General features: G+C 32.6%; 3 protein-coding genes across 3 annotated transcripts; 1 reads left to right on the top strand and 2 right to left on the bottom strand.

Moving 5' to 3' along the window:
- The first annotated feature begins 219 nt into the window (after positions 1-219).
- LOC107422199 (MACPF domain-containing protein At1g14780) lies at positions 220-5,361 on the top strand. Its single transcript, XM_016031619.4, has 7 exons — positions 220-867; positions 1,384-1,622; positions 2,096-2,297; positions 2,386-2,463; positions 2,548-2,731; positions 3,101-3,267; positions 4,603-5,361. The coding sequence occupies exons 1-7, from the start codon at positions 568-570 to the stop codon at positions 5,305-5,307; spliced, it is 1,875 nt and encodes a 624-aa protein (XP_015887105.2). The 5' UTR covers positions 220-567; the 3' UTR covers positions 5,308-5,361.
- A 4,932-nt stretch (positions 5,362-10,293) lies between these two features.
- Positions 10,294-12,409, bottom strand: LOC107422178 (rho GDP-dissociation inhibitor 1). Its single transcript, XM_048477748.2, has 6 exons — positions 12,338-12,409; positions 11,860-12,133; positions 11,686-11,752; positions 10,984-11,202; positions 10,683-10,807; positions 10,294-10,569 (listed from the first exon to the last, which is right to left on the bottom strand). The coding sequence occupies exons 2-6, from the start codon at positions 12,121-12,123 to the stop codon at positions 10,489-10,491; spliced, it is 756 nt and encodes a 251-aa protein (XP_048333705.2). The 5' UTR covers positions 12,124-12,133; positions 12,338-12,409; the 3' UTR covers positions 10,294-10,488.
- A 4,273-nt stretch (positions 12,410-16,682) lies between these two features.
- LOC107422200 (phosphoglucan, water dikinase, chloroplastic) lies at positions 16,683-26,489 on the bottom strand. Its single transcript, XM_016031620.4, has 19 exons — positions 26,116-26,489; positions 25,015-25,597; positions 24,307-24,393; positions 24,099-24,230; positions 23,138-23,263; positions 22,874-23,052; positions 22,687-22,771; positions 22,017-22,184; positions 21,857-21,909; positions 21,316-21,524; positions 21,069-21,187; positions 20,645-20,715; positions 20,292-20,409; positions 20,031-20,117; positions 19,865-19,951; positions 19,706-19,782; positions 19,413-19,578; positions 19,167-19,278; positions 16,683-17,949 (listed from the first exon to the last, which is right to left on the bottom strand). The coding sequence occupies exons 1-19, from the start codon at positions 26,325-26,327 to the stop codon at positions 17,045-17,047; spliced, it is 3,576 nt and encodes a 1,191-aa protein (XP_015887106.3). The 5' UTR covers positions 26,328-26,489; the 3' UTR covers positions 16,683-17,044.
- Between the last annotated feature and the right edge of the window lie 426 nt (positions 26,490-26,915).

The raw sequence follows: 26,915 nt of genomic DNA, 5'->3' as shown, positions 1-26,915 counted from the left end.
ATGGCAAACGAAGGTTGACTTTAAAGGCTGAGGACCAAAAAAAACAAAAATGAATAAGAAGCAAACAGCCAAACATGGTCTTCTTCTTTCTCATCACGTCTCTGTTATTAGTCAATATCACGTGGTCCCAGTTCCATTTTCTTCTTCTCCAATTTTTTTTTTTTCTTTTCTTTTTAAAAAAGCTTTGATTTTCCTTTACGGGCCGACCATTCTTGTTTACTCAATTTGATTATTATGAAGCGGAAAATTCAACTGCTCTCTTTGCCATTTCGTCAAACACCTTTCCTGCCTTTATAGAATAACGTCAAATCTTGGGTTTTGAATTTTGACCCCCAAAAAAAAAAATGGAGAAAAAATAGAAACACACCCACCTTTTTTCCATTCTCAGACGTCTCTCTCCCATTCATCGTTTTCTTTCTACTTCCTAATCTCAACCTACCCAACGTTTTTTCATTCCGGAATTTCCTGCTTCAAAAAAAAAAAAAAAAAAAAAAACAGGAACTTGGGGTTCTTTAATGGGCTGCTCTGGAATCTGAAACGACGACAAACGTTGTTTTTGGGAGGAGGATGAAAATGATAGAGGAGCTTGCTGCTGCTGCAGCCGCTGAGAAGCCTATCCATATGATGGCTTTGGAGGCTTTGGGAAAAGGGTTTGATCTCAGCAGTGATTTCAGGTTGAAGTTCGCTAAAGGAATGGATGGTGGTGGTGGAAATGGAAGGTTGGTTGTTCTTGACGAGACCAAGAAGAGGGACATTTTGATTCCTGGTACTGGTTGTGGGTTCCCGATTCCTGGTGTTTCTGAGGATATTCGTTGTGATAAGGGAGATCGGATTCGGTTCAAGTCTGATGTTCTTGAATTCAATCAGGTTAATTTTTTTTTTCTTCTTCCTTTTTTCCTTTTTTTTTTTTTTTTAAATTGAAATCTTGTTTTGTTTACCCTTTATTACCATTTCTGTGTTTCTCTATGTATTTGGGTCGAATTCAATTGTTTGATTGTGTTAATAGTTGGGTAGTTACTGTAGTACATTGATTCTCATCTGAATTGAGGGTCAAAGAAAGTGGGGAGTAATGTTACTTATATGACAGTCTTCTGATAAAACATCAGAACATTGTTGAACTCCATGATTTTCTGTGTTTCTAATTTGAATAATGGGTGAAACATAGGGAAAAAATAATAATAGAAAAAATTATGGAAAAAAAATTGTTCTTTGTTGAAGAGGAATTTCATTAGCTGTAAGCAACTGCTTGACTGGTTATTAATAGTGATCTCAAAATTCTGACTATATAATTGATTGTTGATTGTAAAGAATATGTTGGTAGTGTTTTGATTTTTAATTCTTGTGTTGCAATTCTTGTTCTGGGTTTGTATTGTTTCTGTGCAGATGTCTGAGTTACTAAATCAAAAGTCTTCTGTTCAAGGAAAAGTTCCTTCAGGCTATCTTAATGCCATTTTTGAATTAAGTGGGGATTGGTTTAATGATGCCGCAGACACCAAATATCTTGCTTTTGATGGTTACTTCATCTCGTTGTACTACTTGCACCTTACTTCGTCGCCGTTAGTGCTAAAAGACAAAGTAAAGAAGTCTGTGCCATCCCAGTGGGATCCAGCCGAATTGTCTAGGTACTTGTTCAATATTTCTATCCCGTAAAAGTTATTGCGTTGGTCCTTTGGACAGTAAGACAACCTTGTCATACATAATATGCAGAACGGTCACAAGCATCATGCTAAGTTATGAAAAAGATCATATTAAGAGACTGCTTCAAGCAATATAAAGTTTTGATGATTGAGCTGTAGCATGGATAGAGAGGAAGAAGTCTTCCAGGTTTCAGGGAAATTTTTGTTGGTACTTGGTACTCAATTATTTCTTTGGGTTTCTTAGGCAGGGTTCTTTCTGGTGGTTGTTATAGCTGTATAATCTGATCTAGCATAATAACCCATGGGTCTTAGTTATTCTACTCTGGTAGTTAGCTTTGTTACGGCTTTTAAACTTTAGATCCCTAATTAAAGTCCTAGTCCTTGTTATACAAAGAAGATTAAATTGAGTATGCACGATGATGGTGTAGTTGTGATACTGACGAATTTTTATTAGGCAGGTTTATCCAGTCATATGGAACTCACATAATAGTAGGGATGGCTGTTGGAGGTCAAGATTTAGTTTGTGTTAGACAAAAATCTTCATCACCAATTCCTCCTGCTGATCTTAGAAGACATTTGGAGGATCTTGGGGATTTTCTTTTCTCAGACAGTAGAAGCCCTTCCCTACTGCAGAGGAAAACTGGAGATGGCAAACACAAGGTTTAGCTTCTTTTTTTTATTTTTATATTTTTTTTGGGGGATTAGTGTTTTACATGTATTTAGTTTATGAGTCTGATTCATTATACAGGTTCCGGAAGTCTTTAATCGAATATTGCAGTCAAACACCATGCAGTTGACCACTATTACAGAAACATCGAGCAAGGATGTAAGATAAAATTCAACAACTAGAACATAATGAACAAACATTTTGGTTCATTTGTAGTTTTTCTCACATTTTAGCTTTGAACAGGGTCTCACTATTATTTGTTCAAAAAGAGGAGGGGACGTGTTTTTGCAAAGCCACTCCAGTTGGCTCCAAACAGTGGCTACTAAACCAGAAGCTATCCTCTTTAAGTTTGTACCTATCACTTCTCTTCTTGCTGGTATTCCAGGCAGTGGCTATCTTAGTCATGCAATTAACTTGTATTTACGCTGTAAGTCCTTTGCCAACAAATGAAGTGCTATTATTATTGATTTTTATAATGATGGTTCACCCATATCCACCAGGAAACTTTTCCCTTAGTTTAATATTACTGTAGTTTGAAAAATTATTTCTGCAGTAATTATCTAATTCAACCGTTAAAAACACACTTTGGCGAGGATTGTGATTATGGAATACAAGATTAAGATGTTATTATAGGATATTATGGTAGGAATAGATTCAGCCTTACTCCTTTATTAGCTTTACCACCTACAAAAAATTTTATTTTCTAAAGAATAGTGGATTGACTTCTAAAGCTGAGGTTGCGGCTCTTTAACATTATTTGACTTAAAATTTATATTGTCAATGGCTTTCTTTTCAGACAAGCCTCCTCTAGAGGATCTGCAGTACTTTTTGGAGTTCCAAGTTCCTAGGCAATGGGCACCTATGTTCTGTGAGCTGCCTCTTCGACATCAAAGAAAGAAAGCTGTTTGCCCTGCCTTGCAATTCAGCTTCATGGGTCCTAAAATTAATGTCAGCCCGACCCAGGTGTTTATCTCTCTCTCTCTCTCTCTCTCTCTTTCTATTTCTCTACTTGTGAACAAACTGCCATGCTCAAGCAGTCTTTAGACAACATATTACTTTTTTAATCTTATCTTTTCATTTCTGTACAATACATGTAGGTGACTTTTTGCTAGGTACTGTCTTTCAAAGTTTAATTAATTAAAGGAGCATCTCTTCTTATTGGCTCCTTTATAATCAAAATTGGATATGTAGAAGTTGTAATTAGACATTTTGTATTAATATAAAATGTTTAGTGATGTTTTCTTATTGGCAAGTGATTGCCTTCATGTGTCACATTAATAGTAAAATGTCACTCAGTTTTATTTTTTCTTTTGTTTTTATTTTTTTTATTTTTTTTATTTTTTATTTTTATTTTTTTAAGTTACATATATATGTAATGGCGTAACGCTCTTAGTTAAATCATTCTGATGTTTGAGTTCTTGAGTATGTGTGTGGGTATTGCTCTAGCCATCTTTTATTTAAGTCATCAACCACTGTTCTTATCGGTGATAAGAGGGATAAGAGCGAAATGCATCATTTGAGGTTTATAACTTGTATATCAACTACTGTTCATATCAGCAATTATATTCTTTACTTTAGAACTATAATATATATCTGGTATTTGTGTATATATGTAACATAACAATTAACACAACTATCAAGTCTGTCTTCATTTATTTTTCTGTTGCTCTGTAAAATGTTTTTATTTTTGAGTTTGAAGTTTTATATCTAAAATTTGAGCTATAGTTGTACGCAATTAGGTTAACATCATTTGGAACAATCTTCTTCGCATGCCCCTGTGTCTCTGTGGTTAGATTAAGCAAGAAATTGGCATTTGATTCTGCTGGAAATTTATGCACTTACTGCATCATATTTCCTAAATCTATTTGAATAACCAAGATGGTGCATTACTAGTGTACACTATTGGGTTAATCCTTATCTTCCATCAACCCCTTATTACCCTTTATGAAGGTCCAATACCTACTCCATTAGGTCTTAACCTGGAACCTTACCCTGTTAGTGAAGGAACTAGGAAGAGGTGCCACTTGGCTACAAGGGAAATAGTCTGTTTATCTTTGATGTGTTTAGTTCTCATCAGATAAAATTATCACGTTCTTCTTCCCTCTCCAAAATCAATATTTTGGTTTTGACAAGGTATAATTTTCATTATCTGGATGAAATTTATATTTTACTTTAATTTTGTTTGACTTTGCTGTGGTTTACTGAATCAACTGCAAATTGAAATTATCCCATAAAGTTTCAGTATAGACTTCTTGTATTATTGCAGCATTTCTAAGATTCTACTTTGTGCCATTCTAGGTTTCAACGGTTCAAAAACCGGTGGTTGGCCTACGACTGTACTTGGAAGGGAAAAAATGCAATCAATTGGCACTTCATGTACAGCACCTCTCAAGCCTTCCGCATTCCATGAATGTCTCATTGGATCAAACAAGCAGAAGGCCATGCCAGTGGCGAGGCTCTGATGACTATGAGTCTAATCATCAATTCTTGGAACCTATCAAATGGAAAAGATACTCAAATATTTGCACACAGGTTGTTAAGCACGATCCTAACTGGTTGAAGGGAGATTCAAGCGGTGTCTATATTGTAACCGGTGCTCAGCTTATTAGCAGAGGGAAGTGGCCAAAGACGATGCTTCACCTCCGTCTGCTTTTTACCCACTTACCCAACTGTACTATCCGAAAGACAGAGTGGGCTGCTGCTCCAGAATCCTCTCACAAATCAAGTTTCCTTACAAATCTGAGCACAACTTTTACATTCACTCAGAAGACAGTAACCGGTCCTCAGAAACAGACACCAGCTGAACTCAATTCCGGTGTATATCCTGAGGGTCCCCCTCTTCATAATCAATCGGCAAAGTTGCTTAAATTTGTGGAGACAGCTGAGGTTGTGCGAGGTCCTCATGATGCTCCAGGGCACTGGTTGGTAACAGCTGCAAAACTAGTGGCAGATGGAGGTAAAATCGGTTTGCATGTAAAGTTTGCGTTGCTAGACTATTCTTGAATTATAGTTTCCATACTATATATTGAATTCATATGTTTGATTTGTTCGTTCCAATACTTTTGTAATTAACATAACCACAAAAAAAAAAAAAAAAAAAAAAAAATCACATGTAGGGTGGTTGGCATTTTGGAACTTCCATGGTCATTTTCAGTTCCATTCTGGAATCTGAATTTATACAATGGCCTCCCCTTTTCATATATTACCTGATGATACCGCAAATGCCTAACAAATATGACACAATTAATAATAATAATAATAATAATTTTAGAGTAATAATAAGCTTCATTTTATTTATGAAAAAATTAGATTAAATAAAAATTAAATGAGCCTAATTGAGCAAATAGCAAAATACATATATCCTATATTATCCTAAAAAATTTATTAGTCTATGTTGGCCCCATACCTAACTGTTTGATCCTTCTTAAAATGCCACTTGAAAATATCTTCAACTCATCACAAAAACCTTGAACACCGCTTGTAAAAACTCATCCTACAGAGTGCAACAATCAGCCTAAATATAGAAAACCCAACTCATAAAACTATATAATTAATGTTTGCATATATTCCATTAGAAAAAATGGTAAACATGTAAAAAAGAAATTTAGAAAACCAGTAGACAAATGACGAACATTGAGACAACTTTAAGAGAATGGCAACAAATAAACATTTAAAACTACGACTAACATATATTAAAAAATTAGGGAAGATGGCGATGATGTTCTGTAATTAAACACCTCTGCTATGGTGCAAACCAAATATGCACCGTAAAAAATTTATATAACTAAATACTATATGGTTTCTTCGGGCTCACCCAGCAAAAAATTTCAGTGTTTTTCTCATGTAATAATCATGAGTTTCAAATCCTATACTTCCGATGGTCAAAAACTATATATACATATGTATTTTGTTGCGTTTACCACCAATACAATAATTTTAATTTTTTTATTTTTTTTTTCTGGGAAAAATAAATAGTGATTGCTAGGCATGAAGTCGTTCCCCTTTTGTTAAGTGGGCATTGAATTTCTCCATTTTACTGTAGGGACAGTCAATGGAGTATAGATATTTTTATGAATTATATATGTAAAGACAAAACTTCTGTTTTGTAATATATACTTGCATGTTTCCTTATGGAATGCAAAATGATTGTTGGAAGCAAGGCATGCCCTGTAAAGTGAAAAAACAAACTAATAATTATTTAATGGCGACCAATGGAATGCATGGACATAACAATGGCAATGCAATTAAGAAAAAGTTGGAGGACTAAATGAAAATATGATTGGGTTACTAGTGCAAAGTCTTTAACACAAATAATGATATTAATTTTGTCTGGTCAATGTGGTCACTACATGTTGTGAAAAACCCTTTGGAAACCATGCATGCAGCTTATCATGATAAGACAAGTAATCAATTGTAGGTTTGAATTATTTGGATTTATGAATATTCTAGCTATAATTGCATCGTGGACTTCATTTCAAATACTGGATAGGAAGGAAACTTCACATTTTAGGATCACTCAAAGCATTATAATTATTTTATCACAACAAAAAAAGCATTATAATTATAAATATAGTAGAATATTTTTCATAATTATTAATTATGATATAATAGGGTATTGTTTATATTGTGTTATATATGTCACATATGATTAATGTTTTTTGTATTAAGGTGTAGTTATCTTATACTTAAAATATATATATATATATATATATATATATCCCAAACGTTATTTCAAGATAGGCTTCTTACCAAAAATATATAGTCTATATCACTGTCGGTGATAAATTTTGTTGGTTTGTTTTACTTTTTATAAGTTGGAATCATTTTGAAAGAGAATATATACATATATACACAAATATAATAAGGTTCAAATAAAATCTATTTTACTTTATTAAAATAAAATTTACCATTTATGGCCATTGAATTCTATTAATAGACAGGATCTCATCGTTTAGATGAGAATCGTTTAGATGAGAATCCAATGGTTATCAACAATGAATTTTACTTTAATAAGGTTAATTGGATTTGATTTGATGAAGATTTTATACATATATCATATTTATATATAGTTAGCAATATTAATTGCATGTAAACCCATATTATTGTGGGTGTGATTTTGAGATTATATATAATTTTTATGAAAATCTTAATTTTTTGTGCAGAGAAATTATGCCCATTTATAATATATATGGTTCATTATAACAAATATATATATATATATATATATATATATATATATATATATATATATATATATATATATATATATAGAATATAATTTTGCTATAATGAACTTCCATGTTTATTATACAAAATTTGTTTTTAATATGATAAGCATGTAGTGAAAACTTTAAAGCAAGTCATGGAAAACCCATTACCCATTTTGTTAGAAGGGACACTAACATAAATCTCAATATTAAGAGATTTACAATATACTTATAACATGAAAGTTAGAGAACTCAATCTTAAAATTAAAACATAATTGCACTTCAGTATTTGTAATTTACCACACTTACATTTTAAACTTTCATTTTTGTTACATTGCAATTGAAGTTATCAACTTGAAATAGTTGTGATGAATTACATAGAATCATTAATTCAACTATTAAAAAAGTTTAGAAATTAAAATTTTTTTAGATTCATTCAGTTTTATCTTAATTACAGCTATATCTTAATCTTATAATTTTGAAAATTATCATTTAAACCCCATTTAATAGTTTTAGCAGTTAATATTCACAGTTAAAAACCATAAATTGTATTTTTGTATTACAAAATGCTAATTTGTATATCTGTAACTTGTAAAAATTAACATAAAAAAATGATAATGGAGCTATTTTGATAAAAATAGAAAACTTGAAAAAAGGTTAATAATGATTTTTAAAAACGTGGAATCTAAATGTAATTGTTATAAAATTAAATAGGCATAAATAAAATCAATTTGCAATAAATTATAATTTGAAAATCTCAATTGCAATATTTAAAAATAATCTAAAACCAAAACTACTCTAAATTCTTGTAATTATCCTGAAAGGCCCCTTTTTCCTTTTTTTAATATCCTTAAAGTTAAAACTTGGTGTTAGAGCCAGCATCCAAGACATAACATTATTGAAATATTCATTGGAGTAAGCAGTGCAATTGAGCAATCTCCATGATGCTTTTTTATTTTATTTTTTTGAAAAGCATCTCCATGATGCTATTTGTTTGTTAAAGACTTTTTGAAAACAACCACGTGTTCTAAATTGATTGATTATCTTAAAACAACGTAATAATTATTGTCAATATATTAATCCATTACATTATATTTTCCATGATGCTTACTCTTTTGTTTAATCATTCCATTCCATGATGCTTACTCTATAAATTATAAAATACACATATATTGTTTACCCATATATAAACTGCAATCATAACTAAATCATATATAATTTATATATGAAAAAAAGTGTAATTAATTGATAGCTTAGCACACCAAAAAAAAAAAAAAAAAAAAAAAAAACATTTGGAGTTGGTATTTCGGTATGCTAGTCTGAGTTTAATTTTCACATGTAGTAGATTAGGTTAAATTGATTTGTTGACCAATTGACCTTTCCTCATGGGGACAATAATTGAAATTTATATTCAATCTACCAAACTCATTTCTCTTTAACCACCATGATGATTCTTCAAGTTTTCTGTCTAAAAGCTATATAAAGCCATCAAAGCATTAATTGCTGGATTAGTCGGCATTTTAATTGGGACCCTTCAGCAGATAGCTTATTTAATCAACTTCACATTTCTTAGTTTTTCTGCTTTAATTTTTTTTTTTTTTTAAAGCATTACACTTTCCTTTTTGTGTGGGTCTTGGTTATATGAATTAGACTCTCTTTTAGGCACAATTTTGGATTTCAATATGTATGCGTAAAGAATGCGAAATAAATTTTAAGACTTTACTCGAAATTATTTCTGAATATAAGTTGTAAGAGGTGGATCAATAATGATTTATATACTTATAGAAATAAGTGCATTAAATTATGAATTAAATTATAAGTTTTACTATTTGTCACTATTAATAATTGAAAAATACTTGAGGCACTACCTAATCTATAAGTTATTTATGATTGTATATATGTTATTATTTGATTGATTTATATTTAATTATATTTATCTCATTGACTTATCTATATTTAAGTTATATTGATATATTAATCAATTAAATAATAATATATGTATACTTGTTAAATAATTTAATAGATTAGATGATATCTATAGTATTACTTTAGTAATTATCACCATTGAGATCCCTATTGATGTGGCATTAATAATACGGTATGTATATCAATGCTTTATCACCAATGGTGATAAACAGTATTAATTTTTTTAAAAAAATTATTGTTTATTTCACTATGCTCATGAATATTCAAAAGGAAAGATTTTAAAAGAAAATATTTTTTTTTAAAAAAATTTTAAATGAGAGTTAGAGGTGGTGAACTGGGAAATCACAGGGTAAGAATTAAGAAGCATGGGTCTCAAGCATTATCTGATATTCCCAAGATAAAGAAGCTACTGAAAATTGAATGAGAAAACAGATTTGTTTGTTTTGTAAAGCCCTTTTCTTTTGTCTGTCTGCTGGCCGCTGGGGCATGTGAGCATCATATGATAAAAGGCATTTTGGACCACCTAAAAATTGACTTCACTTTTTGGGTACTTTGCTTGGGAAAAGTATAAGCAGTAGTAGTAGTAGTTAGAGAAAAAGCTAGATCTATTGGTTACCTAAAGTTTTATCACATGGGTTGGCCAAATTTATGAATTAGATCTTGATGCATCTTTTTCTTTTGATTGAAATCATGCTTTTGCTACCATAGCTTGGACAAAAAGAAAGGAAAAGAAAAGAAAAGAAAAAGGAGCAGAAAGGAAATTTTTTTTTTTTTTTTTTGGGGTACAAATAATATTAAATGAAAACTTTATCATAATAATTATGATTAACGAGATGTAGAGGGTGAAGATGAAGCATCCATGATGCCATGTAGTGTGATTTGTCAGTATTAAATTTCTTTCTTTTGTTTTCTTTGTTTTTTTTTTTCTTTTTGGAAAAGAAAATTCATTGCATTTCCTCAGTTTGGTTACAAAATACATAGAGAGCCAGAGGGCTAAAATCTATCTAAAATGATCATTTGGAGCATTAACAAAGATTAATACATGGAATTCTCATGAGGGTTTGGGCCAGTTCTTGAGGATTTCAAAGTGGTAACTCACATCCAAGTAGCATTTTCCATCATCATCCACAAACTGAAACAAAAAAAAAAAAAAAAGAAAAAAATGAAAAGCAGAACCTGTATCAAACAATATCAATTTTCCTTTCACATAAATTTTTTTTTTTCCATAATTGCTTCAAATCTCACCTTGGTTCTAGCAGTATACGAGCCCCTTGCAAACATGCCAGAAGGCGTAGTTTCTTCTTCGGTTTCATACGTATAAGGCTCTAGTTGAGGACTAAATGTTCCCAACATTATTTTTGTACTGTCCACTGTCAGAAAATTTCATGTTTGGCATGTAAGAAAAACACCAAAAAACACCATGATTTTCATGTGTCTATATTGTTGCATAATAGTCCAAAGAAGCCCTTCCTTTCTTTCATATGCATGCTATATATACATATATATATATATATATATATATATATATGTATATATGTATATGTACCTTTCATACCAGTCTTCCAGACAGTGTTGGTGTACTTGAGGCCTGAAACTATGTTGTTGGAGACAGTGAAGGTGAATTTCAGGTGGTACTTACTTGCTTCCTTGAGAGAGAAAAGCCTGCTTTTTGGATTGTTAAGGAATGGAATTGGCAGGACAACATCTTTTCTTCCAGGGCATTGGATTGTAAGGCTCAATATTTTCACCTCTGGATCTTTACTCTCTGCTTCAACGAAATGATGTAGTGGTAAATCAAATATTCCACTTATATTCAAGGTTATAAGGTCCTTGATTTGATTTTTGGACAATTAGTCATCAAAAAGATAATTTCATGACTAAAATACCAAAAAAAAAAAAAAAAAAAAAAACAAAAAAAGGAAAAATAGATCCAAGTGAGTTAGACATAATCTGACCACTTGAGATTCCCTAGTCAGTCAATTAGAAAGATAAAAACGGAAAATGGATTTTACTTGGTTTGTACAATTTTTCTGCAATTGGGTCTCGAGGACAACACAGAAACAATGAAAATTGATTCAAATTTGCAGCTATGTGTTTCTTGGAGGAGCTATTAATTATTAGAACAAAACCATATGAAATTAAAATGGTACATTTGGCCTTTACTCGCTAGATGAAACTATAGAATTATGCTGTAAAACCATGAAACAAAGAACAGAAAATAAAAAAAAAGGAAAACAGAGCTAAGTACCTCCAACAGCAGAGAGATCAACACCTGCAAGAAGTTGTTCCTTCCATTTCCTCAAACTTTCATCATCCTTGAGACAAACAATTACCCAACACATGAAAAGAAGTAAGAAAAGCTCATTCATATACACATACATATACATACAGACACATACATACAAACACATGATACACATACTTTGTCTTTCTCAAGCTGCTCCTTGATTGAAAACTGGGGACCAAGACGCAAATGGGTCTCAGATTTCAACTTCGAAAGGTCATCCTCATCATCATCTGGGTCATCACCAAAATCATTGTCAAGGCCATCTTCAATGGCAGTTTCACCATTCCTTGGCTGGTCTGCAGGTTCACCACCAGAAGGCTTTTTGAGCTCTTCTTCATTTGTTTGAGAGTTGAAGTTGACCTCCTTGGCTGAAGAGATAGCTCCCACAGTAGCAGACATTGATTTCTATCTATATGAAAGATAAATATATGATATATTATTAAATGAAGTGGTGATAAAAGAAAGAAAGAAAGAAACAGAAAAAGATTGAGCCTTGTTGTCTAATTTAGAGGCTTTCTCTTTCACTATATTTGGATGGTTCTCTTTCTGTTTCTGTTTCTCTTTTTCTTTGTATGTATTGGAAAGAGATGGAGATGGAGATGGTTATTAGTACTATCTGAAAATGGAGCTGTGGTTTAAGAGGTAATGCTGATGAAGATATGAAGAGGACTTATTTTTCAAGGCAATATGTTGGATATATCGTATCATATATATAATATATATATATATATATATATAAATAGAAATTGTATACAAAAGTTTAGGAAAATTGCTAGAGATTCGGCCGGGTTAGGATAATGTTATTAAATTTTAACTGTCAAGGTTTTACAATTTGCAATGAAGCCCTCCCTACTTGTGTTTTCTTAGAAACCTTCCCAAGTTTCACTCTAATTACTATTATTTATTTTCTTAAAATATATTCATCGGCTGTCCCGCATGGATCCCAATTCCTTTATATTTGAGTTTTGTTTTGTTTTGTTTTGTTTTTTGGTGCAACACAACACCCATGAACAAATAAATAAATCCATAAATAAATCCATGGAATTCAGATAAAGTGGAAAAAAAAAAAAAACACAAAATCCATCAATTTTTACATTTGAATTGCAAGACTTTCTTCTACTTTTTTTTTTTTTTTTTTTTTTGGGATAAATGAAGACTCTCATTTGTTACATAATAAATTATGCATCAATGAGAATGGGATCGGGGGCCTCGTGTGAATTTCAAGGCTAATCATGGATTTCTATGTTAATGTTTGTAATTGGAGAAGTGATGGATTATGGATAAGAATGACGGGGATTTTATTAAAAAAAGTTTTTAATAATAATGTTAATTATTATGATACGTGTTCTAATTATTAATATGCATTGTAATTAAGAAGTTAGTTATATGATATAAATGTATTATTAAACACATTGGTGAATATATGCTAGGTTTTCAAAGATGGCTCAACAAAAATCTAGAATATAATTGGAAGAGATTTGCATGAATAAAGATAAAGCCTGAATAATACCTTTAGTCTAATCTTGAATGGTTGATTTAGAAATTGATTGTGTTTCTCCCGTTAGTTGCTAAGTTTTGAAAAAATAATGAGTTGAAGTTACTAAAATATTATCAAATTTATTTATCAAATAATGTGACACATAATGTTGTCATATATAATTGATTTATTTTTTTATATTTATTTATTTATTTATTTAAAGATTCAATTTTTTATATTTAGATTATATAAATATGATAATTAATAATATTTTAACACGGATTATTTGATAAATATTTTAATATTTATAATATTTTTGTTGAAAAAAACAGTTTGCACCATCATTATTTAACATTCTAATAAAATATATGCTTGGCAGTTGAAGATTAATTATTATGTAAGGAATGATATGATTAACATTTTATTTTTCAAAACATTATCAATTTCAATCTAAAAGTATAAATTAGGTTAAATATCATTGAGTGAGAATATCATTGACATTGACCTCCTTTGCGACTAACGAGTACTCAGTATTGATTTGAAAATTTGTCATCACTTGAATCCTTGATTGCTAATAACATTTGGTCATAAATTGAGAAAGAGGCATTAATTATGATATTCCGAAGTGATTTTGAGCAAGTAAATGGAGGTAAATGTTGGTAACTTAGTACTACTAGGAAAAGTAAAAAGGGTCAACTGTCCTCGGGGGCTTTTTTTAATTTTTTGTTTTATTTTGATAATTTCTTTTTGATGATTCTTTTTTTTGAATATATATATATATATATTATTTATAATAATTTTATCCATTCATTTCGGTGTCTTCATTCTACTTATAGATTAAGCCAATTTCACTTAACTTTTTGAATATATTAGGAAGGAAAAGGAAATTGTAGCATGAGACTTGAGACTTGGACCTGTTTGATCATATTTTATGTTTTCTATTTTCAAAAAACAAAAAATAAGAAACAGTTTTCAATTGTTTTGGAAAAATAATGGGTGTTTGTCGATTTAGAATCTCAGGCACATTAGTGTTTGGCTGGTTCATAAAATCTCGGGTATTTGGTCTATTTGAACAGTTCTATGTGTTAGGCATATTCGGGTGGTCTTCGACTCTGGTCCATTTCGACAATTTTTGGACATGGAGGCACACTTGGATGTTTTCAAACCTCGAGTCTCGAGCTCGTCTAGGCGGTCTTAGGCCACAACATTCTTCGAGCAATCCCAAACGTTAATCTAATTGGATAATACCAAATTAGTGGTTTGGACGATTTTTTAGTGTGTTAAAATAGTTTCCAAAACAATGGAAACAACTAGATATTGTTTCCTAAATTTCATTTTTTCATTGTTTTTGTTAAAATTATTTTCAAAAAGTAACGATTAAGTGTCTTATAATTATTTTAGAAAACGATTTTCTATTTTAAAAATAGATGACTGAACAAGCTTTTTGATTTTCGAAAGTTTTTGTTTATTGATTATTAGTATACATATATATTTTTCTTACTTTTGTTTTTTTTTTTTTTTAATATTCATTACTATCTTTAAGAAAATATTAGAATTGACAGAGATTATTTAGACTTATATTTGAAAACAATGCAATTTAAACTTGATTTATGATTCGTTTCAATTTGATCCAAATATATACCTGGAGTAAGGGTTAATTAATAATTACATATTAGTATCCTATACTTTAGCCAAAATATACATAGGGTTTTCGAATTTATAACATTTCACATCGAATTTTCAATTTGTTTTTCATTAATCCAATTCCCAAATTGACTGACAAAATTTTAAAAATTGAGAAAAATTAATAGTTTTCTTATTAATCAATTTTTATTTTATCATTTTGTTTATAAATTAAGAAGGCTAGCTAATTTTCTCAATTTTTTAACTTTCTATAAGTCAAATTTCGAATTCAACTTGGGAATTAGACTAATTTGAAATAACTTATAAATTAAGGATCATACATTTTAAATTTGAAAATCCAATGTGGAATCTAACTAAAATACAAGATAATAAAGTGCAATCAACACTTGGATTAATAATCCATATTGGTTGAACAAAACAAACAAAATATGAAGCTTAGTTTTGGGACTCCGAAGTTTTAGGTTTTCCCTTTTTTTTTTTTTTCATTATTAATATTAATAATAATATTATTATTATTTTAGAGCAGTTTTGGGACATCAGTTGTTAGTGTCAAATTTGAGAGTTTGTAGCTGCTTATTTATTTTGTAAATCTTAAGAATTTATTAATAGTCTGTTTTCTTTGTTTGTGAAGGTAGGTAGGGTTATTTTAAACCAAATTGTGATTAATTTGTTAATTGATCTCCCTATCTATTTTGTTAGATTATCAATATTCAATAAATTAATTTCATTACAAGGAAAAGAAAAATAAAAAATCGCTTTAAGAAATAGAATGTGGAACTAAAAGTGAAAGATTTCGTCGGAAGCTCAAGAAAGCAAAAGCATAAAGATTGAATATCTTTCTTTTTAAGAAAATTCATTGGTAGATCTGATTATCCAAATTGAAAGGTGAAGATATCTATTTTAGGTTAGCAACAAGGCACAAGGATAGGTGTTTCTTGCCAACAAAGTGGTTATAACTGGGTCAGTCAACGATGTTGCTTTTGTTTATATATTTATTTTTTTGCTTATATAGAAAAATTATCACATTAGGATATCTGGCTTTTAACAAAATTTGGAATTGTATTTCTTACATGTAATTCATTATTATGCAAAAATGAACTGCATGAGATAAAATGTGGATATCTGAAAGAGAAAATAACTGTTTATTTACATATTTATAATATCCTTGTTTCTCTCCTGTATTCCAGGTTTATTTTATAACACAAACAACTTTCAGAACTACTGAATGCCTAGAACTATCAGAGTTATTAAACCAAGCAAACTACAATTACTGCAAAGCTTTCTACCAAACTCAAAATCTTTAAATATTTTTGAGAATTTTCACTCAAATTGATCCCAAAATCTGCTTCACTTTCAGCCTTCTATAAGTCATTCCTCTCATTCTAGGGTGACTATAATTTAGAGCTTACTTTTGTTTCTACCAAAAAAATATATATAAAGAGCTTTATGGGAAACTTCACAGAAGTATGATTTCCCTACCTGCCATTCTGAAGATGTTTAGCATGATCAAAACACAATAAAGGAAATTAGAAATAAAACAAACTTAACCTTGGATTCCTCCTTGATATGACCTTCTAAATACAACTAACAATAATAATAATAAACAAAAATAAATAAAAGAGAAGCATAGTATCATCTCTGCAAAATTGTGTCCCCACCTTGTTTAGGCCAAGAGATCTAAAAAGTACCGATTAAGAAAAGTAAAATTTGCACCCATTTTTTAGATCCCATGTTCGAGAAAGCGAATCAATGATGATACCTTGAATTTGAGTAAAATACCTGAAAATTTCAACTACAACTGTACCTACCTTGTCAAGCTCATAATTGCTTCCTCGTGTAATGATACCAGGTAAGGCATTCCTTTTGTTTAGCTGTATTTAATGGTTAACAACATATGCAACCTTAAAGCCATTGAAATGATAGTACATACAACAAAGATTATCTTGACAACCATAAAACAAACATATAATCGTGTATGCATCCGTAGGACTTTACCCACTGTTATACATAAGCACTGTACATCATGTCCAGATCCTCGCTGTCATGTCGGTATAGAACTCAAACTTCACTTAGTCAACTAGGATTACGTCTATCAGCACATTCAGACTTGGTGGTGTATGACACACAGCTAATGCTCCTTCATCCCAGAACAATGCTTGCTGGCGGTAGCAAAGAAAGCACCAACTCCATAGAACATATTTACAGTGGTTGTGGACGTGCCTGGACTATGTAGATATCTTTGCCAATGACACATCCTTCAACATCCTGCGGGCAGCCGAACTTCCGCTCAAGGAAAAAACCCACTGCACAGAGACGTTGACCAAGCTGTCGACGGAAAATTGGATCAACTGTGAGTGGTTTCTTGCTGTAGTCTACAGTCAAGCGGATAACCTCCCCGTCAGCAGGGCCTGCAGCAAGAACCAGCAGCTCCTCACTGAAGTTTGCAAATGCTAGTGTTTGCACAGACCCATCAAACTTCCCTGAGGATAGACGCCAGGCTGTGCCCCGAGTGCCTGAAGCTAGAGTCTCTCCAAGGCCTGAAGCTATCTCAGCTTCAACATAATTATGATCTTGGTCTGTTGGACTTAGTGTGTGAAGCACAAAGGATAAATCCGGTGAAAGCATTTCCTGCACCAGAACTGCCATTGATGCTTTGTCCTGAGGTACACCAGCAGCTTGACGACTCAAAATTGCTCTCCGAGTGTATAGTGAAGCCCATACTTGACTAACAGCATTTCCAAAGACCGTTGAATTTGAGGCACTAACATTGGGAATTGATTCATAAAGTCCAGCAGCTGATAATCCAGCCAAGTCCTCAACATTTGCACTTGAACGAACAATTAATCGTGCATTGCTTGGAAATATCCTCCCTATACTATCAATGATGTCTTTTGAGGGCTGTAAGGAAGAGATAAGTTCCTGGAGTTGACCAGATAATTTGTCAAGTTCACCATCTTCAAGTTTTGCTGTTTCTATCTTCTGTAATAAGGATCTGAAGGTTTCTGTTAACTTGCTTTGCTCTAATGCTAATTCCATAGAGCCAAACGGTATCACTGCGCCAGCAGGCACATGAAATGAAGCTGGAACACCTTGATCAGTGTAAACTGCCAAAGAAGGAACCACATCTCAAGAACATTGCAAGAATATAAGTCAAATTTAGCTCGAATTTCTATTAGATCTTCAATAATAGGTGCTTTTCCACTGTATTTAGTTAAAGCATACACCACTCTGTTCAGCTAATATAACAATTTGTAAATGCTACATGCGGAACCTAAAAATTTGAGAGCTTCATAGTGTTCTACATCAAATATGAAGCAGAAATTCATAACCCATAATAAATTAGCAAACCCCAGATAAAAATAACGGAATGAGCTCACTTCTAAGTTTCTTTCCTTTTTTATTTTAACAAACCTTTAGACCCCAAACGAGATGACTAGAATCTCCCAGATCAGGAGCATTCATCATCACCAATTCTCAGACAGAATTATGCAATTCACAATGCGTATTAAAATTTCAAGGATAGCTAAGGACATAGCAAGACCAGGAAATAAAAATTAAAAAATTGGATAAAAGAAATGTGCATCAAAATTAAGATCCCGTGGTCTTTTAAGAGGAATTCATATATCAAACAGATTACATAGGATAGAAGGCTATTAGAATTCAAAGCAATAAGGTTCAATTTGTCAAGTATTTGAATGCATAAATGTAACTTTTACATAATTACCATTACATATGACCGCCAAATATAACATCAAAATTCCTGGCATGAGCAAGTCTTCAAATCTGAGATGGGTGCGAACTTACTAATTTATCTCCTAAAGAAAAGAGTCCAACTGGCCTAGGAATTGGCACATATGAATAAAGACAAATTTTACTTCTTTGCCTTGGTTTTGTAAATTTTAATGGCTTCGCTCATAGCAAACCAGTTTAATGCAGAATACAACAGCTACATCCATAAGAATCCATGAATGGGAGTAGCTAACTAGATAACTTCAAACAGATATAAATTCCTAAAACCCTTCTATTCAATATAATTTACTGATGGCACCAACTTTGATCATTGACTCCACTTAAGATGATTAATCTGTGTAATGATGCTACACAAAATATAATTGGGCATTTGAATTCCATCGACAGACAAAAGGTCCTTAATATATTTGCTAAAAGCCCAGGGTATATATACATCAACAGAAGCTTAAGAGAATTCACTGTCAATTTATAAGTTAAACTAGAGTAACGTATAAACGAATATACCTATATAAAGCAAAAACTGGAACTCTTTTGGAAAGAAAAGATACAGTGCTGCCATCATATATATTACCTTTATCAGATACTGCAGCCAAAGAAGCTAAACGACCACAAGTAGCAGCCTTTGCACCTGAAGTCTGAGTCCCTGCATCAGCAAGTAGTAAAACTGCTCCAGCTGAAACACCCTATTTGAAAAACATATTAACAATTGAAATATAAACATAGATTTTGGTGTAACAAGCTTTGTAGGAATAATAAACATGAAGTTGCTTAAGTTTTGGAACTAAAAAGAGCATACTATTTAATATAGACTTCATACCTGACTGAAGTAAGGAGCTTTAGCAGCAGACCAGGAAAGATCAAGAGGTCCAGGGGCTTCAACAATTTGTGAACCATCACCTGGTGGAGCTTTCACTGTAAAACTGCCATTGGTATTATCTGATGTAGATGGGTATAAATCAACACCACTTGAAGATGCTTCCAGTCTGCAAGGTTTCATCAGCGAAAAAAATGCCAAAGTTGCATGATACATTTTTATTAATATGGAACTTCAGAAATATAATGATCAACTTTAATAGGTTTTCCAAACTAGGGGGTGTCTGAAAAACTAACCTTATACATTTTCCAATGTGTTGCTTCATATCAGCAACTTTATCATCATCTTCACACGTCACAAAAACAACCTTCTCCTGTAAATTGCAATTAAAAAATAAATATTTCACTCATAAATAATACATAAAAAAGTTTGACAATTAGAGAAAGGAGACTTGCTTGACGGGCCCTAACACCAAGATGAGACAAGTGAGGTAACTCTTGCAGAAGCACAACTCCTGCTATGTTGCTCCCTGCAGCTGTAACCTGCCAAACTTATAAACTGTAAGAACAGTTTTACTTAGTTACAAAATTAGAAAACAACGTGATAAGAAATATTCAAAACCTCCTCATCCCCATCAGCTTTGTTCACCAAAAGAATGACTGACCCATCCACTGATGATGGTATCGATCCAGGAACAATCCTTTCAACCTGATGGTAAATAATGTTATATAGGTGGATATCTAGAATTTGGATAATTACAGCAAGCCAAAGATTACAAGTTGATGTAATTTGAAGTAATGTAAATTAAATTTAGAGAATATACTTTAATCAAAAGATAAAAGTATTTTGATACTACCTTGCATATAAAGTATGTGAGGGTACCTGTACTAATGTTCCCATAGCAGATCCAGAAACAACAACATCCCAACCCTGAGAACCAAGTGTACTTCTAACAGCTTTCAAAAGAAGGGTGCATACTTTTGAAACCTGAAAGATCACACTACAGGGCATATAAAAGTTAAAAGGCTTGACACAGTATTTCTCATATAATCAACACCAGAGTAGTATGATTTAATAAAACCAACAATATACCGCAGCCATTCAACATAGAAAATCAAAGAAATCCAGAAACAATACTTGTTATATAGTCAATAACACAGATGCCCAATAAGGCAATAATCCACATTTTAAACTTGATTATCAATAGAAAGTGCAAAAAGACAAACCAACCATACCCAGCACGAATCTCAGCTTCAGCATATGTCCTCACATTGTTCTCATGGATTCCAAAAGCTTTTCCTAACATCTGCCACAGACATTAAAATTATGGTGCTAAAATTCCACTTTATATTTGTTCGAAAGTTATAGCCCCTTTCCATAACCTACAGAACTATGAGATCTGCTGACATAAAATGCTGATAAATTTAAATTGTATTGGCTTACAAGGACCAGATTTAATTAATTGGCTCTTTCATGAAAACGTGCTTGTACCCTATCCCAAAATAATTAAAAAAAAGGATGTATGTTTGTAGGGGCATGTGGTGCTTCTCAGAAAACATTCCAAAAAGTGCTTCAGATTGAAATCAGGATTTGTTCATAAAGTACATTACAAGACAAAGAACACGTCCCTCCTTCATAGAAAGGACAGTAAGAACAAACCTGGACTTTTTGAGGAAATATTTGAAGAAGTGATTCAGAATATTCTTCAGTTAGCCTTCTGGCTCTATCAAGAGTAGCTTTGAGCCTTAATGCCCAGATTGTCTTGCCATCTTCACTTCCTTCAGGAAACAAAAAGGAGTAGGCAAGCAAAAAAAAAAAAAAAAAAAAAAGGGGTTCGTCAACACTAACTTCATAAAAAGTCATCTGATGCCTGAACTAACTGAAGGTTGAAAGAACAATAATGCACCTTCTCTTTCAGTGAGACCTTTCTCCTTCCAGGCAAGGAGCTCATTTTCAATAGCTGCACATTCGTTTGACTTCCAACCAGATAACTTTAACTGATGAATCCCAACAATAAGGGCACCAAGTGGGTCATTCCAAGAGCTTACATTCTTTGATTTCACATTTGCAGCCAGCCAATTAGCCCCTCCCATAGTTTCAAGTGCATTGAGGAATCTAAGAATATCAAAGGCTGTCAATGGAGCATAACAACCCCAATGGTCTTGCTAACAAAAATAATATGTTAGGCAGAAAATAGCCATCATGAGTACTATATTTCCACCAAGCTTGACACCTATGACCCAATCTATCTAAACAGTTAGCTGCTTGCTTAATACATGGCTTGCTAAATTGTTATGAACCAGTACACACAAGCATATAACCCCAACACAACCTTCTGGTAATGTGCATTTTTTCATTAACCAACAAGCACAAACATTCAGATATAGACTTTTGGTCATCTAAGAACAATAGAAGTGTTCCAAGAAAAGCATGAATTACACTTTTACCTGCTTAAAATAACAAATGAATAATCCTCCAGCCCAATCTCACAGAGACGCCACTGTTTTGAAAAAGAGAAGAACCAGAGGGAATAAAACCATCAGCTTCCAACATTTTTAGTGTTTCACTTTAAGCTTTTGCTGCATAATTATTTAAAGATGATCTCACCTTTTGTCGCATGGCAATTGCAGCATCCGAAGCATCATTTCTAAGGCCGCTTTCCAGACCCTTCACAGTTATTTCTCTTAAAACACTCAATGATTGCATGGTTTTGAACAATAGATCACTGCTATTATTTTCTGACACGTTACTTGATTCCTCTATAGCATCCAAACCCTTGAAACAAACAAAAAACCACACTGTGATAAAAATAAAAATAAAAAAGGCTAAAAATCTTGCTTATATTACAAAAAATTAGAATATAATCAGAAATTAAAAAGTACTATAACATGTAATAAAGAAAGAAACGTATCCAATTGTCAAGAGTGATCTCATCTACATGTTTGAATACCATAAACTCCCATTCTTTTATGGTGAAGTTGGGGATAATGTTAAGAACTCATGATTTCTTTTGCGCTCCCCCCCAACCCCCCACACCCCCCACCAAAAAAAAAAAAAAAAAAAGTTAGACTCATCATGAAGGTACATCTATGATACACTTCAGAACTGCACGAAACTAGAAATAGAATATGAAAATAACCAAGCGGCTAAAAGGAAATACTAAACAATACTCTAAGTTCACATTAAAAATAAAAATACAATGCTACTTTAATACTAGTACAAATACAAATAGTCAAAACCAAGAAACAAGAATCAAGAGATTCCATAATCTGTTTACCTTTTTGCGCTCCAAAAACAAGTTAAGAGCTGCAATGCCACGTTCATCCAGAGATTCCCTGATGGATTCCAGTTGTTCAGCAAGACTGCGATAGCAGAAAAGAGCATGACAAGTCAGCATAAGTTCTGGATGATTGACAGAGGAGAGGAGGACCAAAGCAGTTCTGTAATGTTATGTTAAATCAAACCTTCCAGCATTGAAGAAATCTTTGAGTTCATGATGAAATATCTTGAACTGCTCTACGAATGCTTCACTATATTCTCCAGGGTTTTTGGTTATTCTAGCAAGCATCGCTTCAGTAGCAATCAAATCCTCAGGACCAGCATTGCGGTGAAGCTTGTTTTGTATTGTATGCTTAATTTTTTGCTGGAATTAAAAAACTTATCCAATGATTAGCATATAACAAATTGCAATAAATAATATATGTACCAAGTTCTTTATTAAGTATAACCTTGAGGTCATGAGGAATATCATTTCGGTGAGCAATGTCTCTAATTCGTGTTAGTGGAACAGAAGCAGTAAATTCTGCCTTAAAAGATGGGAGACAAGGATGGATCTTGCGGATAACAAGTACTTCCTGAACATCAAATACAAAATTATAAACTGAGAGAAGCAAATTCAATAACATGTAGGCAGCAATTTAATTAAAACACATACTTTTTTTTTTTAATGAAAACATATGAACTTAAAAAATATAAGATTGAGTTGCAGACGATGTCCCATATGCCATTACACAATAACTAGCCAATTCTACGTTTTACTCATTAACACATGTAGCATGCACCTTGTGACTTCCAAATATTAACCACAAACACCAGCATATTTTACCTCACTTCTTTTGCAATTGTCAAAAAGCTTGACCACTGAGATTCTAGCAATGGTAAACGATTGAAGGAATATAAGGTTCAAAAATTCAATAGTAATTGGTAAAATTTAAGGACTTGCACAATTTAGGGGGTGACAGAGATCAGAATGTATAAAACACTTTTAGTCATCATCAAAGTCATGATTTCCTAGTAATGCATGTTTGTACCGATCCCTTTTCAGGTGCTGAAAACAAAACCTCTTGGCCTTTAACCATAAGTATATGAAGCAGCATTTTTGCAGCTGCCAGAGTAGCTTTGAAATTGCAAAGTATCTTAAAGGATCTAACTTTCAGTAAATAAAAGTTGTGCGGGAGTCTAAGCAACCAAATTTAAGAGACAGGGTGACAGGCATAAAAAGGATTCTCATCCTATCTTAAAGTGATATATTAGTTGGGAAGGAAGAGAATTTTTCTTTTTCTTTACCTTTTTTTTTTTTCCCCAGAAATTCTGGGAGGTTCATCAGTTTTGTTATTGATGATTATCATGATAGAACAAAAACACTGAGCATTGATCATTCCACATCCATGTTAGACAAAATAGAATCACCTGGAGTGAGGTATCCTTCCTAGAGGAAATTATTTCCAATTCGCGAAATATAAGCCTGGAAATCTCAGCATGCCTGTTTGGTCGGTGATGACCTCCATCTTCAAAGCAAGGAATTTGGCCTGTGTTTATCCACTACAAAAGAAGAAGACTTCAGAAGTGTGGAATAAAAAATTTAAGAAAAAATGTGAAGATAAATTATAGAAGAAACCTTCAAATAGATAGCAGAATATATGAGAGCATCCAGCCGATCTTCAATCTTCAAATCTCCAACCAATAGCTCACAAACAACTTCAAGCTACGGATACAAAAGGTGTATATTGAAGAACAAAACATGAAAAATGAAAACAGGAGATATTGAACTTATGATTGAAAAAGAAATTCATGAAAAAAGTGCAAGAGTAAAAGATAGAATGATGAGAAGTCATTTAAGTAATCTATAAACTGGAGCAATTTATTCAAATATTGTAAAGGAATCATTGTCAACTATGCAACAATCGGTTGTTCATATATTCATGATTTAAATCCATCATAATTGGCCTCAGCATAAAAACTGAATCCCTTCAACGAAAAACAAAATTATTCCACGTAATCAAATAAAGAATAGTATTCCACAGCATGAATGAGGTTTTACTATATTTAGAAATTATGAGTAAAAAGTAAAAGAGATATATATCTAGTCCATCTTGTCTGGTTCAAGAAGAAAAACCATATCACTAATTCAAAATGACATCAATGTAGCTATTAAAGAAACAAAACCAAAGCCATAATTCCTCATCCATATTCAGAATTCTATCCTCTGTACATGTGTGTACAATGTTACATAAAGACTAACCAAGTTAACATTTATCTCATTAGTGATCGACAAATTTTAAAAGAAATAGTAAAACCAAGATGGAAATATATCAACAACAGTTACCTTTCTCCGCCAATTCCTCGGGCTTCGGTCACCTTCAACTAACTTTAAAGCCAAACCTTCAAGACCTGAAGTGTCCCATTTCCTGTCTGTTTCCCGATTCCGATGTTCATTTGACTGCACAAATGAAATATCCATCCCTTGCCATTGACCAACAAAAGGACTCGGTTCCACCTCCAAGTGAAGATCAGCAGCATCAGCAGTTGGAGACCCATTTTCACCGATGTGATCCTCTTCTTCCAAGTGCAACAAATCTAAAGCCTCCCCTGTGTTGTTCCAATGACAAACCAATCCAAAACTCCCTTGTTTAGGCAGTTCGATGACTCTGTTTTCACCCTTTTCCCATAAAAAACTCTTGTCTTTTACAATTACAAACTTAAACTCAATAGAATGACCCCCTTTCAATTCCAAATCGCCTACCCATCCACTTTCACTCCAATTTAGCGGTACCTCCTTCTTCCATGACCCCAATTCTTTTGCTGATCCCAGAATCACAACATGCTCTCCAAAATGAACTTGGTGATCTAGCCTAACATTAACTCTCACTTTCCCATGTTTTGACGTTGACTTCATCTTTTCCTTCTCTCTACCAAAACGAAAACAATGAAAGATTTTAGCAACATTTTTTGTAATCCTAACTCCAATAAACTAGAGGTTCAGGAAGCTCAGTCATTGCATTAGTTTTATAATTTTGTCAAATGGTTTATTTATGCCTTTTTAAACCACTCTTAGAAATCAATGCCAACATATATTGAAACCACTGTATAACAAAACAAAAATCCACCTTACTATTCTATTCACGCTCGAAAACAATTGGATTATGATTAACAAAGCCAGTTTCCTCAAATATAACATCAGCAATTGCAAAAAAAAAAAAAAAAAAAAACATTTTATTTGACTATCACAAATTATTTTTAAAGAAAAAAAAGGGAACTTTCTTAGATTTCCGTCTTTATAACGGTGAAAAGATAAAGCAGAAAATCAGAGTCTTAAAAATCACATTTAGGAACCTTAAAAAAAAAAAAAAAAAGAAATTGATGCAAACTTCAATATCAATAAATATATATATGTATATATATATATATATAGAGCGAGAGAGAGTACATGGTTTCAGTAGAGGAAACACAGAGGATTGAACGCGAATGGTGGTGGAGAGTACGAGAAATCCTTGGAGGTCTGAAGAAATGAAGGAGAGGGAGTCTCCCACGGGAATGAATATGATGATGATGATGACGATGGAGGAATATGAATTGCTTCCGTAGCGGGATTTGCGTAGATGCTGAAGAGGAGCTTAGGATTACACGCAGAGAATCCATGAGAGATAGAGAGAGTGATCGTGATGAAGAAGGAGAAGAAAAGCAGTTGGGTGGGAGTAGAAGAAGAAGAGCACAGAGAGCTCTGGAGCACTGGCTCAGACAGCGTTTAGTGAAATAAGAAGAAAGAAAGAAAGAAAGAAAGAAAAAGAGTGAGAGATATCGATTGGAGAAGAAAGGTACTACTTGTTATGCTTGGCTTTCCTTGCACTTTTAGGTACCCGCCACGTGGATGGGACTTCAAAGGCCATAAATAAACAAATCTCAATTTTGCAATATTTTCCCCGAAATTTAAAATTTAAAAATTGGGCCCACTTTTTTTGTTCGATTATTTTCCCTCAAAAGCTTTCTTGCTTTATACTCTCTCACCTCCTCGTGTCACTCGTGGAAATGCACGTGTGGATCCCGCCAATTGCTGATTTTATTATACATACAGAGATGCTAAGGTACGGTCAGTCCTGACCGTTTTCTATTCGGGCAAAAATATGAAAATTTTTCTGACTGTCGGATTAAAATTGTTGGTCCAGATTAGATTTTCTTTTTCTTCTATGTAATTTTTTTTTTCCCCTTCCCACTCATTTTCGACACCAT

The sequence above is a fragment of the Ziziphus jujuba genome, chromosome 3 (assembly GCF_031755915.1).
Source record: "Ziziphus jujuba cultivar Dongzao chromosome 3, ASM3175591v1".
Lineage (NCBI taxonomy): Eukaryota > Viridiplantae > Streptophyta > Magnoliopsida > Rosales > Rhamnaceae > Ziziphus > Ziziphus jujuba.
Note: the sequence above shows the minus strand (reverse complement) of the source record. Positions and strands in the feature narration are given on the sequence as shown.